Below are 18,143 nucleotides of genomic sequence, written 5' to 3'. Positions count from 1 at the left end.
TTGTTTTCAGTGCAAGTAGAAAGTTTATTTTCTATGATATAGAATTAACAGTTAATTTGATTCCCCAAATGGGGAAAAATTGGAACATTTGCATATGACAACTTTCCATGAAACACTCATATCATTGTTAAAGTTATTGACTGTCTAAAGAAACTGCAATTTCAAGTTTGTTCACAGAAATCAAAAAAATTGTAACTTGGGAAGCTTCAAAATGGTAATTCTATCCCATAATTATAATTACCGGGGGGGGAAATACTCTCTTGGCTAAGAGTTTCGACATCACTGTAATACTGTGTGCATCCACTTCATACATAAGTGTGCATTGGGGAAGGAGGGTGCATACATTCCCATTACATCACTTTTGGAAATGAGCTCAATTGCCTTATAGTCTGTTTCCAACACGGTCAATTGTCAAATTGTCAAAATTTTTCGATTTTGTTGATCTTTTCAAAGAACAACTTTTGGTTTTGCTGATTATCTGAATTGTTTCTCTTTCATTTACCTCTGCTTTAATCTTTATTATTTCTTTCTTTCTGCTAGCTGTGTTTACTTGCTCTTCTTTTCCTAGTTTCTTAAGGTGAATGTTTACTTTACTGATTTCAGATCTTTTTAAAATATAGGAACATATTGTTATAAATTTCCCTCTGAGCACTGCATTTGAAGCACCCATAAATTCTGGTGTGTTGTGTTTTTGTTTCCATTCATCTCTCTTTACTTTCTAATATTTCTTGTGATTCTCCATTGACCCATTTGTTCTTTAGAAGTGTGTTGTTTAATTTCCATACATTTGTGAATTTTCCAAATTTCTTACTGTTATTGATTTCTAATTTTATTATATGGTGGTCAGAGAACATATTTTGTATAATTTCAATCCTTTTAAGTTTACTGAGACTTGTTTTGTGGCCTAACACATAGTCTATCCTGGAGAATGTTCCATGTGGACTTGAAAAGAATATGTATTTTGCTGTTCTTATGTTGAGTGTTCTTGATGTGTGTTAGATCTAGTTAATGTTGTTCAAATTTTATATTTCCTTGCTGATTCTCAATCCAGTTGTTCTGTCCATTATTAAAATGAAATAGTGAAGTCTATAACTATTATTGTTGAATTGTCTATTTCTCCTTTCCATTATATCAGGTTTGCTTCAAAAATTTGGGGGCTCTGTTGTTAGGTGTATATAAGTTTATAATTGTTAAATCTTCTTGGTAGATTAACCATTTATCATTTTAAAATACTCTTTTGTCTTCAAGTAACAATTTTGTCTTAAAGTCTACTTTGTCTGATATTTTCAGCTTTCTTTTGGCTAATATTTGTATGATGTATCCTTTGACATCCTTTCTACTTATTTGTGTCTTTGAATATGAAGTACGTCTCTCATACACAGGATATAGTTGGATTTTATATATACTATATATAAGATATATTTACTATATTAAAGAATATATCAACAAATAGTGCTATATTATTTTATAAATTAATATATTAATAAATAATATTAATGTATTTATAGTATATTTAATTATATATTCTATATTTATGTATTAAAACTTTATAGTTTTGATATATACTTTAAATTACATTATTTATTTATATTTTATATTTATTTTATTTATATAGTTTTTAAAATTCATCCTGCCAACTTCTGCCTTTTAATTTGATGGTTTAATCTAGTTACATTTTATGTAATTTCTGATAAGGTAGGATTTACATCTGGCACTTTGGTATTTGTTTTCTATATGTTTTCCTTTTTTGTTGTTCTTCTATTACTGTTACTACCTTCTTTTGTGTTAACTAAATATTTTCTATTGTACCACTTTAATTCCCTTGTCAAAAGGCACGAATCATAAGAGAAAAATTTGATAAGTTGGACATCATCAAAATCAAAAGTGTTTATCTTTTGAAACACCTTGTTAAGAAAATGAAAAGGCAAGTCATAAACTGGCAGGAAATATTTGCAACACATGTCTTATAAAGAACTCGTATCCTGAATATAGTACTTGTAATTTAATAATAAGAAAACAAATTACTCAATAAAAACAAATGGGTAAAGATTTGAACAGTCACCTCAGCAAAGAAACACCCGAAAATATGCTCAGCATCTTTAGTTAATATGGAAATGCAAATTAAACCAGAGTTAACATTATACACCCTCTTGAAGGGTAAACACAAGACAGACACTATCTAGAGTTACAAGTATGTGCAGTGACTGGAACGCTCAGACGATGCTGGTGGGGATGCAAAACAATATTCCAGCCTTGGAAAATTATCTGGCCATTTCTTATAAAGTTAAGCATGTACTTATCAGATGACCCAACAGGGTCCCTCCTGGAGAGGACTCAGGTAAGTGGAAACCCACGCCCACGTGACAACTTGAACACGAATGTTCATAGGAGCTTTATTCTTAACAGCAAAGCTGGAAACAGCCCAACTGTTCATCAGTGGGTGGACCAATCAGCAAACTGTGGCATATCCATACAAGGATACACAGAACGACACAGACAGATCTTAAAAGCTTTAGACTAAATGAAAGAAATCAGACATAAGAGATCACATTCTGTATGATTCTATTTACACAAAATTCTAGAAACGGCAAAATGTCAGTGACGAAAAGCAGATTGCCAGGAGTCAGGGGCAGGAGGAGGGGATTGACTTCAGAGGGACATGAGAGTATTTGGAGGCGCGATGAAAATATTCTATTGCTTAATTGCAGAGGTGGTTACAGGGCTGTGTACCTTTGTCAAAATTCATTGAACTGTACACTGAAAGTAGGTGCATTTTGTTATATTGGAAATAAATCTAACAAAATGTACAAACCTCCATGAAGAAAACCATAAAGCTATGCAAAAGAGTTGGCAGAGATGGTTAATGCCCAGCAAATACTCCACGTTCTCTCCGACACATCGACACATTGCAGCCTCCTTTGCAGTTACATTGTGGCCCAGTGACAATACAGTACATGAGAGGAAGTGAAATGTGTCACCACTAGAGAGAAGTCGTTCATAATTATCATGTCTCCCAGGCTCCTCTCCCTCAGTGATCTTGGAGACCAGGGGTCCAAGCTGATATCAGTACGGAGAGTGGCTGCCTGGCCTGCAGGGGCTTTACCTGAGCTGGAATCAAGCTTCACTGCATTAAGCCATTGAAAATGTGGGCTTTTTCTGTTGGGCAGCTAGTGCTAATTACCCTGGCTAATACAAAAGACATTAAAGAAGACCCAGATGGGAGAGAGTTATACCCTTTTCATCCATAGGAATACAAATTTTAATAATAATGTTTGTGTCATTTCAAGTCAAAAGTCCATCGAATTCTTCATGCATCTTAGCAAGCTGACTGTACAGTGTATATGGTAACACAAAGGCTCTGGAATAGCCAAGACTTTCCTTGAGAAGAAGTGGGCGGGAGGACTTGCTCTGCTACATAGCAACGTACTTTATAAAGCTGTAGAAACTCAGTGTGCTGTGTGAGCAAGGATAGACAAGCTAATAGACTGAACAGAGACCCTCAACAAAGACCCAGAGATGACATATAAGTGGTGCTGTAAATTAGCAGGTTAGCCATATGCAGCTGAACTATACCAACACCAAACCCAAAGTCAAGGTCAGGTCAAGGACTTAAATACGAAAAACACTTCACATTTTTAGAAATTAATATAGAAGAATATCTTTAGAACATCAGAGTAAGATAGGTTTATTAAACCAGCAAAAAAGGCACTAAAGAAGTACTAGACATTTTAAGTATTGCTAAACTTGACCTCATTAAAATGTAAAACTTCTGTTCAGCAAGAAACACGAAAATAAAAGTGCAAATACAAGCCATAAACGGGAAGAAGACATTTGCAACACGTGTGTGTGTGTGTGTGTGTGTGTGTGTGTGTGTGTAAAACTGCTGTGAATCAATAAAAAGACAAGAGGAAATCAGGTAAATTACATGAAAAAAATTTCTCTAAAGAGGAAGCATAAATGACGAATACACAAGAAAATATTCAACCTTACTAGTAATTAAGGATTTGCACATTAAAACACAATTAGATATCACTCAACTGGGGAAAATAATAAAACCTGGTGATTCCAATTATTAGCAGAATGAGGACCACGAGTGACTCTCATCCCGCTGGTTGGAGTGTACACTGTAGGACTGCTTAAAACAGCTTGGCACTATCTTGTAAAGTGAAGATGAATTCATCCTATGACAGTTATTCCACTCCTAGATGCAGCATCTAGAAATCCTTTTACACATCTTTCTCAGGAGCCACAAACAAGAGCATTGTAGTAACAGCGAGAACTGAAACTGACCAAAGCATTATCTATCTCCAGGCTACACATGTGGACGGTGGCATCGTCCTACACTGGAATGCTATGCAGCTGTGGAAGTGAGACCGCCATGCTCCACGCATCGACAGGGTCTCAGAATTGCAATATTAAACAAAAGAATAGCAGATTACTAAAGGAAATGTACAGCATTATACTACTTACAGAAAGTTCACACTTGTACAAATATATGCAGCAGTGGATAAAAGTTTAGGGGTATGGCCACCTCAGGTGCAGGCCATGAAAAGGTGCCTTATTTGTAAAGAAATTTAAACAATAACAAAATGGACTGAAACTCAGTCTGCTTTCTAGTATCACCATGCATCAGCAATTCCGGACAATATTACTGATAAAACCCTCCTCCCCACAAAGCTAACTACTCCCAGCCCCACACTCCCACCTTCCTGCACCGCCGAACACACTAACGTGTGTAGCGACATTTCGGTTGTAAACTATCAGAAGTAAGGCGATGATAGAATTAAAGTTCAGATGAGCAGTTTTCCTTGGAGAGAGGGAAGGGGTACAGTTGGGGACTGGCACAAATGCCTTCAAAGGTATTCCTTATGTTCTATTTTTTAAACTGAGTGATTTTTTAAATCATATTTTTAATACCTGATTTATGTACAGACGGTCTGCAAGTTTGACTTAGGATTTTTGAACTTAACGATGGTGCGAAAGTGGTATGTATTCAGTAGAAACCGTATTTTGAGTTCTGCGTTTTCATCTTTTCCCTGGCTACGATTTGCCGTATGTTGCTATGCCTGCACCGTCAGCTAATGTAAGTGTTCGGAGCCCTTTAGGAAGGCGAGGCTAAGCTGTGCTATTTGTTGGTGCGTTAGGTGGATTAAATGCATTTTCCACTCAAGGTATATTCACACTTACGATGTGTTTATTGGGATATAACCCCATCATAAGTTAAGAAGAATTATGTATTTATTTATGTCTATATTAGGGTTTATTTATATTTTCTTCCGTACGTATGAAATATTCTACCCTCAAAAGGAAGAAAACTGAAGTAGCAAAATCAGCAAGGGGATGGCTGGTGTTGCCCCAAGCCCAGGGGAGGAGGGAGGCCCTACGCACGTGCCTGGGTGGATCCAGCAGGGGTGGGGGCTGGAAGGACATGCTCTGTAGTGCTGTGGAAGATGCAAACTCCACAAAGAATAAGAGTGCGTGGCGGTGGCAGGAGGTGCCCGGCTGCAGCTCAGGGATGGGGGGACCTGAATTGAGGGGGAACTCTGGGAGCATCCCCTCCAGGCCAGGAAGCCATGGGCACAGGTGTTTCCAGGAAGTGTGTGTGCAGTGGGGAGCTGGAGGCCAAGGCCAGGGGCCCAGGAGCACCGACCTGCAGAAGAAAGAAGAGCCCTTCAAGCTGAGGCTGAACAGAGCAGCAAGGAACAGGCAGGGTCTGAAGAGGTGGGGGTGGGGTGGGGGGCTGGTCAGCGGAGTCATGCACTGCGGGGGTGGCCCCTGGATTTCACCACAAGGGCTACTGACGACCTTGTCTAGAGCCCTGTTGTGGAGAGGAGGCAGGAGCCAGACTGCAGGGGAGGAACAAGTGACGCAGAGCAGAGGACATGAGGGCCAGGAGTGGAGACACCTCTCAGAAGTTTGGCTGAGAAGAGGAGCAGCAGCAGCTGGGAAGAGACATGGAGTCAGGCGAGGGATTTCGTTAAACTTTTAAAATGTTCTTTTACAAATCCTGACCTGGTTTAGCCCCGCTAAGAAGGGTCCCTGGGGCCTTCCCACTGAGCACAGCCGGAAACACAGCAGGTGTGTGTTGGGGCTGAAGCATGGGCTGCACGGCCCTGGGGCGGTCGCTGTCCGCTCTGGGGGAGGGTGATTTCACCAGGACTTGTTCAGACCTGCTGATAGGTGGTGATGGTGAAAGATAAGAGAAAGCAACTGACCCTCCGTCATTGTCATCCTTGGTTTTAAATTCTCTGCATACAGCACAGCCTGTCTTGCCTGTACCAGGACAAACTGCTCCTGCCACCAGCCTTCGTGGCCCCAGTGGGAAGGGACAAGGTTGTGTCCAGGGCCTGGGTGTGCCTTCCTGCTCCTTTGCTTTCTGGAGCGAGTTCCTTACCGTCTCTGAGCCTCTGCCCTTTGGCTCACTGGGCTTGAGGCAAATTCTTACCCCATCATGATTGTTGTGATGAGGGAAGGAGAGAGGAAAACACAAAGAGTCTAGCACACAGTAGGTACTTCCGAAGTGTCCTTTGGAACAGAGAACAGAGATGACAGTGACTGGTGCTGCTCCTGCCCCTCTCCCCAGGAGTGTGGCCCCATACACACACCTGGAGTGGATCCAGCAGGTGGGCAGGGTGAGGGGTGGGGGGGAGAGTCCTCCACACTGGCTCAGACCCAGCCCATGGGTGTGGCTGGGCCCCCGCAGCAATCCCGTCCACCCTGAGCTTCAGCACACAGTCTGTCTGCAAGGGCCTCCCCAGAGCCCCAGAGGCCTGGCCTGCCCTCAGCCCCTGCCCTCCCCATGGTCCCCAACAAGCACCGCTGCCTGGGCCGCAGGGGGCAGTTGTCATGGGGATACTGAGCCTGCGGAGCTGCCTCCTTAACAACGGGACTCCCAGGCTGGTTACCATGGAAACAGCATCCACTCAGCAATCAGTGGTGGGGACCGGGTTCCCTGCCCTTTCTGAGGACTTTCCCCTCCGGCAGGCAGGCAGGCAGGCACTGCCGGGAGCCCCGGGGACTTCGCTTTTCCAGCCACGGATTGCTGCCTCTCCCCTACCCAGCGAGGTCTCAGGGCCTGCGGACACCCCTGCAGCCAAGGGAGGCAGAGGCAGCTACCTGAAGGCTTCGCAGGGTATCTGGGGGCCAGGCCTCGCATCCCCCCACCACAGTGAGGAGTGGGCACCATACCTCCTAACAGCCAGGCCCTCAGGATCCCCCACCCACAGAGAAGCCCAGAGGCTGTGGCCCATCTTTGGCAACCCTCCATCCCGGCCATAAAACGCCCAGTCTGGTCACCTTGTCCCCCAGCCGTCCTCTGGCTTCTGAGGGCCCATTTGATCAGGCTAAGATGACATGTCCCTCTTCAGTATCCAGCTAGAGCTCACATGCACATGCCCACCCTCCTTCTCCTTCAGGGAGCATCAGGGAGTCCCAGGGACTCAGGAGCCCTGGCCACCAGGTGGGAGGGTCAGGGTCAGGGTGTTGCAGCTCCACTAGCCCACAGAGGACGCCCCCTCCCTCCCTGCCACCCTCCTCCTTGCTGCCGCTCACCAGCCCCACAACAGGGCACACCTGCATCCACAGCCAGCCCTCTTCCACTCCCTCGCACATTTGCCCCACCCCCAGTTCTGAGGGGTACAGGTTTGCGCGTACAGGTGTCCACACGTGCCCTCAGGTCCCTGTCCCAACACCCTGGCTCCGGAGCCTCCACCCTTCTGTTAACTCCCCACCCCTCCCAACCCCTGGCCCCTAGACTGCGGCAGCATCTGCTGGAATTTTTTTATTTAAATAAAATATACAACACGGTGCAGGTACCGCTTTCTGTTTTAAAAGTGGAAGATTTGAAAATTGCTTGTGAGGGATCGGGGATGGGAGGGTCCACTGACCGGCCCTGGCTTCCCATCGCCACAGAGTGGCTGGGCTGGGTTGGAGGTTTTATAAAATGTGCGTGCGTGTGTGTCCAGGCCCTGATGGCAAGGGGGTGTCCTCACTCCTCATGCCCCTGGACCCTGCGCCCACTCCTGTCCCTTCTCCATCCTCTCTGACGCTTCCAGGACTAGACTGTGGGTTTGGATCGAGTGGGCCCTGCTGCCTCCTTAGGGGTGTGAGCAGAAGCAGGTTGAAGCTTCTGTTTCAGTTCTAGCTGAGAGCTCCCTGGGCCTGAGGGGGCTTCGTCTGCCGGGTAGAGGCCGAGACCAGGCGGCTCCTCCTCTCTCCCTCACACCCCAGGATCCTTCAGCCTCTTCTCTCCTGGATGATTGCCTCACGTCCTGTGGCTCATCACTGCAAAAACTGGCCTGTCCCCTATCCCAGAACAGCTCAGGACAAAACCTGATTTTGTCAACATTCTGGCTTGGAGCGAGGACCATTGTGGAAGGACACCGTGGGCCCAGCCCTCCTCCTTAGCCAGGTCTTGGTAGCCAAACCTGTGCTACCATTCAGGCAGGAGGCAGACCGCTGACCTGGTTCGGTAGGGTCTGCTTGGGGACGATTGTGCTTCAGGAGGCATCTGGGCTGCGTCACAGTGACCCCCACGCCAGGCCTGCTTCTGGCTCCTAGTTGCCTGCAGAACCTGGCCGATCCCCTCAGCCCGTCTGTCATCCAAGGCCCTCCCTCTGACCACTGGCCTCGGGATCTCCCAAAGCCCGACTCCACCATCGTTGGGTTCCCCATTGTGCATTCCACTCCACCCTGTCTCCCTCCTTCCTTTCTTTTCCTCCTTCCCTTTCTCTAACTCATCCCTCATCACGCGGCCTGGCTCAAGCCTACCTTGGCCACACACCTAAGACCTTTCTTAGGCCCTTCGGGAGGCCCAGCTACCTCCCATGTCCTGAGATCATAAGTCCTGGAGGCCTCGGCCAAAGCTCCCTGGGCTCTCACCACAGCTTGCTGGAGCAAAGGGCTGGGCATGCGGTGCATGGAGGGGCAGAAGGAATATGGTTTATTGAGCACCTACTATGGCATGTGCCAGGCGCTGGGCTGGGCATTTCACATACACTACTTTTCTCATCTGGTCCTTGTGAGAAGGTACCGTAATTATTCCCAATTTACACATGAGGTAACAGACTCAGGAAGGTCAGATAACTTGCCCGAGGTCACATAGCTAAGTGGCAGGGCTGGGATTCGAACCCTCCAGATTTTTATTGCCTCCAAAATCTGGTCTCTACCTTCTGCACCACGCTTGGGAACAGTCTAGCTCAGACTCTCAACACAGTTTTCTAATGGAAGGAATCTAGGCTTTAGCCTAAGGCAAACATGAATTTGAATCTCAGATCTGTCCCAGCTTTCCCATGCCTAATTACGTGATTCTGGAAAAGTTATCCAAAACTCAGTTTCCTCATCTGTGAAATGGGGAGAATCAAAGTACCTGTCTCACGGTCTTTGTGAAATTGAAGGAGTTGATGTGTGTAAAGTGCTAAACCAGTGCTTGGCACAGAGCAGACATAATAACTAAAAGTTCCCTTCGCCTCCCACTGTACAGACAAAAGAACTGAGGGCCACAGAGGTGACAGGGTATGCTTGAGGACCTACAGGAAAGGAGAGGCACAGCCCAGAGTCTTCTGCTTCCGTGTGGTGAGAGGCTGGGCTGGGATTGGATCTGAGACCAAAGATAGGGAGAGTGGGCCTGTTGGGAGGTCCTGGGGTCCTCTTCCCTGAGGACTGGAAAGAATTATTTCCTCCAGACCCTGCAGTGCCCAGCCTTCCGGCCAAGGCAGGCTGCTAGATGTAAGGTGACCTGGGTGTCCTGACAACATGGGGTTACACTAGATTGCACAGACATGTGCACACCGGTGAATGGCTATCTACATGGCTCCACAGAGCACTACATAGCTATACATAGCTATACGTATACAAGTCTTACATACATATACATATACATATCTTGCTACATTTGCAGTAAAAAAAAAAAAAGAAAGAGCAAGATTCTCAGGCCCCTGGCCCCGTTTTGTTCCAAGGACTCAGGTGACTGAGCATCCCCAGGAAGACACCCAAAGGCAGCCCCTTCCCTGGGGAACAAGGTAACGCCCAACAGAATGGGGTGCCAAGTTCACAGCTAAGGGGCTGGTGGTGGCTGGTGCCCTAAAATGAATACAATGACAAGTCTGCTCTAGAAACCCCAAACATGGGTCACCCCCACCCCTACAAGCCCCAGCAATCCCGCTTTCCTCCAGCTTTTGCATTTGGGCCTTGCCTGCTCTCCTCCCCCCTCCCCCCTCCCCAGTGCTGAGTATTAAAATAGTTTATAAAAGCAAGTGACCAAAAATCTATAGCTCTAAGAATACCTGGTTATTTTCTGCTGCCTTTTGTTTTTCTGGAGTTTTTCTTTTTAATGATAATTATTGTTGTTATTGGTATATCTCCTAATCACAGTTAAACCTGAAGGAAGAAAGGAGAAAAGAGGGAGGGAGGGGCCCCAGCTCATAGATTGGACGGCAGTTTGGAGCGCACTGGCTCAGACCTGGCCCCAGGTTCCCTCTGGGGAGCAGCAGTAAGAGGGGGCCCCCCAGAAGAGGTGGCTCTTGCCCCAATGAAAGAAAGAGGGGGTGGCAAAGAACCTGAGGATGTCTTCCGAGGCAGAGTGACATGCTGGCCAGGGCTGGCACCATAGGGCCTCCCAGGGGGGCCGAGGCCACCGCTGCTCCCGCTGCCACCCCCGGCTCTGGGGAAGAGCGGGAAGGCGGCCACCGACTCCCCAGAAGAGTGAGGGGAGGCTCTGCGGAGAGTCTGCGCCCCGTCCTGGGGTAGGGTCGGTTGAGAGGCTGAGATGAGCTTGAGGTCCTGGGTGAGGCGGCCTGGGGTGAGGGGTGGTGTGCCCCGGTGCTGGGGAACCTGGGGGGGCGGGGGGCTGGATACCGGTGGCAGGAGCAAGGAACCATGGGAACCAGAGGCCCGGGGTGGGGCACTCGGGAAAGTTCTTGGGGGGCCTGGGCTGTGGCCAGGGGGGCTGAGACCTCCTCGGGGGGTAAAGGCTATAGGAGAAGCCCCCCCAGAGGGCCCTGCCACAGACGGGCGCTCAGGCTGCCTTGGGGGTGTCTCTGGCGTAGCTGATGGGCCCTCAGCCAGACCTGGGGACAACTCCCCGGGAGGCTGGCCCAGCTGCCCAGGACTAGATGGGGACCTGGACGAGGGTGGGGGTGGCAGGAAGTGCTCCAGGAGTCCCAGGCCTCCCCGGGCCCCCGGAAGTGGGGGAGGCGGCTGGTTAGCCTGTGGGGAGCGGGCACCCGGCTGCAGTGGGGTGAGCAGGGGTGAGTCGGAAGAGGACAGGGAGCCGCCCAGTGCCTTGTGAAAGTGGCCAAAACCAGCTGTGGTGGCGCCAGCTGCGCTGGTGGACGGTGTGGGAGCAGGAGAGGAGCCAGAGACCCCGGGCTGTGGGGAGGAGCTGCATGACGGTAGGAGGGGGCTCAGTCCGGCGGGGGCAGAGAATCCCGCCAGCTGCTGGATGTGGAAGGAGGAAGACGACGGCGTGTCCACCTGAGACGGGCTGCTGGCGGGTGAGGCGGAACCCAGTGCAGAAGGGATCAAGGACTGCAGCCGCTTCAGGTGCCGGGGTGTCTGCCCCGCCCCGAGGCTGCCGAGCCCAGGGCCCGGGGGAGGGCGGAAGATGGCAGCGGGCAGGCGTGGGTGGTGAGTGAGGGCTATGGCCACCGAAGTGGTAGCGGCAGCGGCCTGCAGCGGCGCCTGGATCAGCGGGGTCCAGATGACGGGCGTGGGGGTCGGGGTGGCCGAGGCGGCAGCCTGGACACGGTGCGCACAGTGCGCCATCTCACGGTCGTGCTGCACAATCTGCTGGATGATCTCGTTCTCCTGGTAGTTGAAGACGCCTGAGTTGAGGTCGTGCTGGACTTTGTGCAGGAGGATGGAGTTCTTCTTGCCTGGGCCACAGAGCGAGAGCAGGGGCTCAGGCCAGGGCAGCAGAGGGGCAGCCGGGCCGGGCCCTCCCCCCTCCCGCCGGCCCCCTCACCGATGCGGTCCAGGCGGTCCAGCGCCACCGTCTCGAAGGCCCGCCGCATCATGGGGTACTCCTCCAGCACCTCGTTGAAGTTGTCCACGCTCAGCGAGTACAGGCGGCAGTAGGTGTCAGCCCGCACGCTGGCCGTGCGCCGGCCCCGCGTCAGCAGGCAGATCTCTGCCAGGGCAGCAGGAGTCGGGCTGGGCTCCAAAGGGCCCCCATCCCACCCTGACCGGGGTCCCCTCAGCCTGGTACAGAATCTGGACAGATACATTCACCAGCCCCTGCCCCGGCCACGACTGCATGGGTGCTCCCTCCACCCATTCAGTGAGTGGCGGGCTGCCTGTCCCATCGCTGGGACCACACCCCTATACTGGCCTCACAGACACCCGCCTCCAGGCAGTGGCCGGCCGGGAAGGGCCTGAAATGTCATCCACGACGTCTCTCCAGGTCATTCCCGTCCCCCCCGGGCCGCCAGGCCGCCCTACCTCCGAAGTAGGATCCATCTGCCAGCTTGGTCTCCTTGTTGCCCTTGGTGAGCACGCTGACCACGCCGTGCTGGATGAAGTACATCTTCTTGCCGATGGTGCCCTCGCGGATGATGTAGTCGCCGGGCTGGAAGACCTCGAAGCGCAGCTTGGTCAGCATGGATGTCACGAAGTTGGGGTCCGCGTTGGCGAACAGCGGCATGGAGGCCACCAGCTTCCGGCAGTTAAAGTTGATGATCTCCTGCTCCCCGGACAGGGCGGATTGGGAAGGTGGGAGGAGGTGAGGGGCGCCGCGGGGCAGAGAAGCCCCCTGGCTCCCGTCCCGCCCGGGCCGCCGGCCACGCTCACCTCCCGCAGCGGCTCGCTCAGCTCGCCCAGGATGCTCTCCTCATCGAACATCTTGCCCTGGTAGCGGTGCTCGTAGTAGTCGTGGATGCGCTGCCGGGTGTCGGGCGGGAGCTTGTGGAAGGACATGTACTGCTCCACCTGCTTGTACTGGGTCCCAGGAGAGAGGGAGAGGCTGTCACCTCCTGGCCCGGCAGCCCCAGGGCCTGGCAGGCACCACCCGGCCTCCGCCCTGCTGGTGACCAGAGCTGGCACTGACCCTGTGGGCCTACTTGGGCGCTCCTGGCTCCTTGCGTTTGAGGTCCTCGGTGTGGGGGTGGTCACACTGCCCCACACAATGACCCTGCCTGCCAGCGGCTGGGGTGGAGGCGGGGCTCCATCAGTGCCCAGTCCTCGCTGTATCCAATACTATGGAGATAGCTGGGGACAGCAGGGGCTGCCCAAAGCCCAGTTACAACAGGGCAACTAGCAGGAGGTCAGTGAAGTTTCCTCTGTGTTAAGCTGTGGACCAGCCAGGCCTCCCTGACTCAGGAAGGAGCTCTCCTACCAGTGGCAACAAACTGGCAGAGTCAGCAGGATTGGGCTGCAGGCTGAAGGGCTAGAGGCTGAAACCAGGATGCTTGAGCCACCATGTGACATGTATCCAAATGTGGCCACAGGTGAGAACAAGTCACTTTGTTGAAGAGCAACTCCAGCACCTGGGAGGGGCCAGGTAGAGCAGGGACCTTAAACCGAGGTTTGGGACAAGAGATGGGTGAACCTGAGGGCCCAGGGCTCCACCAAAGAAGAAATGCCCCTGCCCACCCTGGGGGTCAAGGGTGAGTGTTGCTCCAGCTGGCCTTGGATTGTGAGTGAAGAGTGGGGACCCTCAGGAGCATGGCTGGGGACCGGAGGAACGGATTAGACAAGAACAGGTTTTTCATGCACTGGGATACAAGGGAAGTCCCTGCACCCCAGGAACAATCAGAATAGGGATTGTTCTCTGTATCAGCCTGTTCTCATATATCAGCGCTCCAAAGGGCTTTGGACACGGTGCTGCGGCAGAGATGCCAAAGGGCAAGTGGGGGCTGGGAGATGAACCCCCTCAATATTCTTCCACCCAGCCTGGCCTCTGTCTGCTCTAAGTTGTGCCCAGCCACAGGAGACAGTCACTTGCTGGGTGGCTATGGGGACAGGGGCAGCCAGAACAGTTAGAGCAGTATTTTAGAGAATTTCCCAAGCATGGAGAACCAACAGGGTGGAGGGCAGGGTCTGGAGGCAGGGCAGGAGTTAGAAGGTTGTTGAAGTGGTCCAGGTGAGAGACAGTAGTGGGCATGAAGGGGAGATAATAGGTTTAAGAGAGATTTATGGGTGAATCATTTATTGGAGCGCTATTAGCTTCAAGGATAAAATAAAGACAACTCTGAAATGGCAAGCCACAGGCAGCTTGACTCTGCCCGATAATAAACCCTGATGCTTGTTCTAAACTATCCCTGATCACAGTCCCTGACTAAGCCCCCATCCTGGTGACACACTGAGCCCTGAGCCTCACCAAATACTAAGGTCTGACCATGGTCACACACTGCACCATGACTCTGGTAACACACTGAGCCCCAACTTGCATCACACACTGAGCCTTGACCTTGTCACGGGCTGGGCCCTGATGCTGGTCCACATTGATCCCTCCCCTGGCCCTGAATGAAGCCCTGGACTTTATAACCTGACCCCTCTTTTTTCCCTTCCCTCACCCCCTCACCCCTAACCCAGAATGCTTTGCTCCAATCAGGCTGATTCTCTTCCCTCCCATCTACACAGCTTTGTTCATGTTCATCATGATGACTGGCCTAGGATTCTGTCCTCCTTTCTCTTCCCTCTGCCTCCCCAAATGACCTTCCCAACCTGCCCTGGCTATGCAGGCTCTCCTGAGCTCTCCTCTTGGTGTCACGGGACCTGGGCTGCCATCTGTCAGTCACCCCGCCAGGAGACAGCACCAGAAGCAGGCAGTCAGTCGCTCAATACATACTGAGCCCTACTGTGTGCCAGTAGGGAATACAATGGGGAAGGACAGACCTGGCCCTGCCCGAACGGAGCCATGGCCTGGATAGAGAAGATGGATGTTAAACAAGCAGCTACATACATGTGATTAATTAAATAATGACAGGAGTGAAAGTGTGATGAAGGAGAATGAGAGGGTGCCATGGCGTCACGTGATGGGGGAGGGCTGACTAGGTCATGGAAGGCTTCACCCGGGGAATGCAGTTTAGGCTGAGATGCGGAGAGGGGTTAGGTGAAAAGAAGAGAGGAGAGATCCAGGCTGGAGTATGCATCAAGGCACTGAGGCAGGAGGGGACGTGCAGAGAGGTCTGGCAAAGCTGGAATAGAGAGGTACGGGCCCCGCTGAGCACGAGAAGGGAAGTGCCTTTACATGCCAGGCTGAGAAAACACACTTAGGAGTTAATCTACATCTAGGAGTAGCACAAAGGCTCTATGTAGCTTTAAGCAGAGTGACACGATCAGATTTATATTTTTCTAATGCCAACGCTATCTGCTGTCTGGAGAATGGAGTGAAAAATGGCAGAGGGGAGCCCACTTACTAATAAAAATTGAATGGCTTTCTCTGTGCTAACATAGTTGTAAGGATCACCCCTCACAAACTCTATGATATAACCCCTTGTATTGTCCCCATTTTACAGCAAATAGGATACAGAGATGTGATGTGACATGCCCATGCTCAATGGAGAGCTCGTCAGTAGAGCAGCCGGGCTTAGGACCCAGGCAGCCTGACTCCAGCACAGCCCTCAGGGTAGGAAGCTGCTGCAGGCGGAGGCCCGTTGGCATGACGCGAAGGGAGGGAGGCATTAATGACCGAGACAGACGTCAGCATGGCTCCCACTTTCCGGCCTGGGCGATGAGTTACTGTATCCACTAACAGGACGGGCAAGAGGGGAGGTTTGGGGTACAGAGGGCGAGGGAGACGGCTTTCATTTTGGACGTGACAGGGTTCAGGTGTCCAGGGAAGCACCAAATAGACAGCGTGGGGCTGAGGAAAGAGGTGAGGGCCGATTACATCATTTGGGCCTGACTTCAGAGAGATCGACATGAGCTTGGGGTGGGTAGTGAGCCCAGGAGGACAGGAGAGAGAGGATCAGAGAGCGAGGCCCAAACCAGCGACCCAATGCGTGATGACTAAGCCGGCAAGCAGGCAAGGAGAGCAAGGAGGACCGCCTGCAGAAGGAGCAAAGCTGAGAGGGTGGGTCCGGAAACGAGCGTACAGCCAGAAAGGGGGTGGTGACTGTCAAATACCCTGAGACGCCCACCAAGACGAGGACCCAAAGGACCTACTGGCTTCAGCCACACAGAGGCATTGGAGAGCTTCGATTCAGGGGGCTGAGAGATGGATGCAGTACCCATAAACAGTGTGGGATTTTTGTTTGTTTATATTAGGAATTTGTCCAAGAAAGAGGCAACACCAGAAAAGACTGTGTGCTGGATGACACTGGCGGTTGCACAGGTGGGGGCCCGGTGGGGACCCACTGGCTGGAGCCCGTGCTCCCTAGGGACCAACTGGCAGGTCCTCCTGAAAGAGAGAGAGCCCAGGGTGGAGCCCAGCCCCCTGCCCTACCTTCTCCTGGTACTGGCGCCGGGAGGAGTCCAGGGACTGGATGAGGGCGGTGGCGTGGCCGATGAACATGGCGTAGCAGGTGGCGCCCACGATCATGCTGAGCATGGTGAGCCAGACGTCGGACATGCCCACGGGTGCCTGCCGTCCGTACCCGATGCACAGCATGTGGCTCATGGCTTTGAACAGCGCGTAGGAGTACTGCCTTCCCCAGGAGCTGTTCTGCGGGCAGACGGGGTTGGCAGTGAAGGCTCACCCCCGAGGGCAGGCCCTCTCACACACCTGGAAAAGGCCGCGCTGCCTCCCACACCTCAGCCCCTTTCCCAGCAGCTGGGCCCAGGGCTCCCAACTGCTGGTGGCTGAAGGCCTCGGGAGCGGGAGGCCCACACTGGCAGCCTGTGGTGACCGAGTGAGTCCCCACATAGGCCTTTCCCTTGCAGTGGGGGACAGGGATCAGACCGGAAGCTCCAGCCAAGGGACGGGAGCCAGCCTTGCCCCCGTCTGACCACTCAGCGACCTTGGGACCATCTGGGCCAGCAAGAGTCCAGGCGCAGCCACCCTGTGTCCTCGGCTTGCTAAAATAGCTCCAGCCCCCACCCCAAACTGCTGCCAAGTGAAGCCCATTTCCCCACTGACCTCAATTATAAAACCAGATATGCTTCCCCTGTGGGACAAACTCTCACACTGCCCTCATTTTGGGGGAGCAAAAGTTAAAGTGCTGCCGGGCTGGCTGGCTTCGTGCATAAACCCTCCCTGCATCTGCCCAGGGCCCCACAAAAGGTGGACTGTATAGAACACACAGTGTTTGGGGGTGGGAGGAGGGAGAAAGGAGGTGAGGCTCCTGGCTATTTTTATCTTCAAAGGCAGCCAGTGTCTCAAGGAAGCCTAGGTGTGGGAACACAGGGCCTAGAAAAGCCATCTCCTGAATTTAGTGCATGTGTGGGCCTGTCACCCTCCCAGGGAGGAACTGTCCCAGATGAGGGTGCCACCAGAGGACCCCCAGTGCCTCTCTGCTCACATGGTGGATGGAACCCCCTACACATGACCCACAGAACCCCTGCCCAGAGACGCAAGCACTCCCGGGATCACCAGGCCGCTCCCGGCACCTGAAGGCAGGTACAGGAGCCACGTGCCATGTTCAAGGTCACTCAGACCCTCCTGACAGCTGAGTTAGTCAGGTGCTCTCTCGGTCCAAACCAGGGTGGGATGTCTGTGGGGCTGATCTCCAGGGGTGGAGGGGCTTGGTGCTGGGGAGGAGGGGCAGCCCCCTGCTGTCTCCATCAGGGCTCCTGGCCTTACTGCTGAGCCTCTGGGGACCCGGAATTCAATCCATATGGCCCATTCATTTTCTCTTAGCTCATCAAAAGGCTGTTTTCTAGAGGCCTGTTTGATGCTGAAAGATGCCTCAGGGTCTCTTTCACCTCTTTCAAAGCCCTTTTCTCCTTCCCTGGGGTCCTGGGGCCTGCTTGGCCCACAGACCAAAGCAAAGTGACTGGGAGGAGACTGAGGGAGGCAGGGCTTTGCAGGCCCTGGGCGGGAGAGGCTCACAGGTCCAGTGGGTCCTCCATCCCTCCTGAAACCCACCCTGCCCACAGGGAGCTGGGGACTCTGCCCTATGGCTTCCCCAGACCCAATTCCAACTCCTCTCACCACCCACAGGGCTAGAGGGGGTGAGGCTGCATGTGGTCAGCCCTCCCTGTGCAGGACCCCACCTGTGACCAGGGTGTGTGGATGTGAGGATGGGGGGTGTCTGGGGGCAAAC

General features: G+C 51.9%; 1 protein-coding gene across 1 annotated transcript in view; it reads right to left on the bottom strand.

Annotated features, from left to right (window-relative positions):
• Positions 1-1,982: 1,982 nt before the first annotated feature.
• Positions 1,983-18,143, bottom strand: part of HCN4 (hyperpolarization activated cyclic nucleotide gated potassium channel 4) — a 52,355-nt gene continuing 36,194 nt past the window's right edge. The window contains exons 4-8 of the mRNA XM_019736043.3: positions 16,385-16,603; positions 12,787-12,933; positions 12,439-12,679; positions 11,963-12,127; positions 1,983-11,873 (exon numbers count right to left, since the gene is read on the bottom strand). Coding sequence (XP_019591602.2) covers positions 10,420-11,873; positions 11,963-12,127; positions 12,439-12,679; positions 12,787-12,933; positions 16,385-16,603 — 2,226 coding nt within the window. The 3' untranslated portion in view covers positions 1,983-10,419. The remainder of the gene's footprint in view (positions 11,874-11,962; positions 12,128-12,438; positions 12,680-12,786; positions 12,934-16,384; positions 16,604-18,143) is intronic.

Source organism: Rhinolophus sinicus, chromosome 3 (genome assembly GCF_057876585.1).
Source record: "Rhinolophus sinicus isolate RSI-liver-muscle chromosome 3, RSI-T2T, whole genome shotgun sequence".
NCBI classification, from domain to species: domain Eukaryota; kingdom Metazoa; phylum Chordata; class Mammalia; order Chiroptera; family Rhinolophidae; genus Rhinolophus; species Rhinolophus sinicus.
This window is presented reverse-complemented; position numbering and strand designations above follow the sequence as displayed.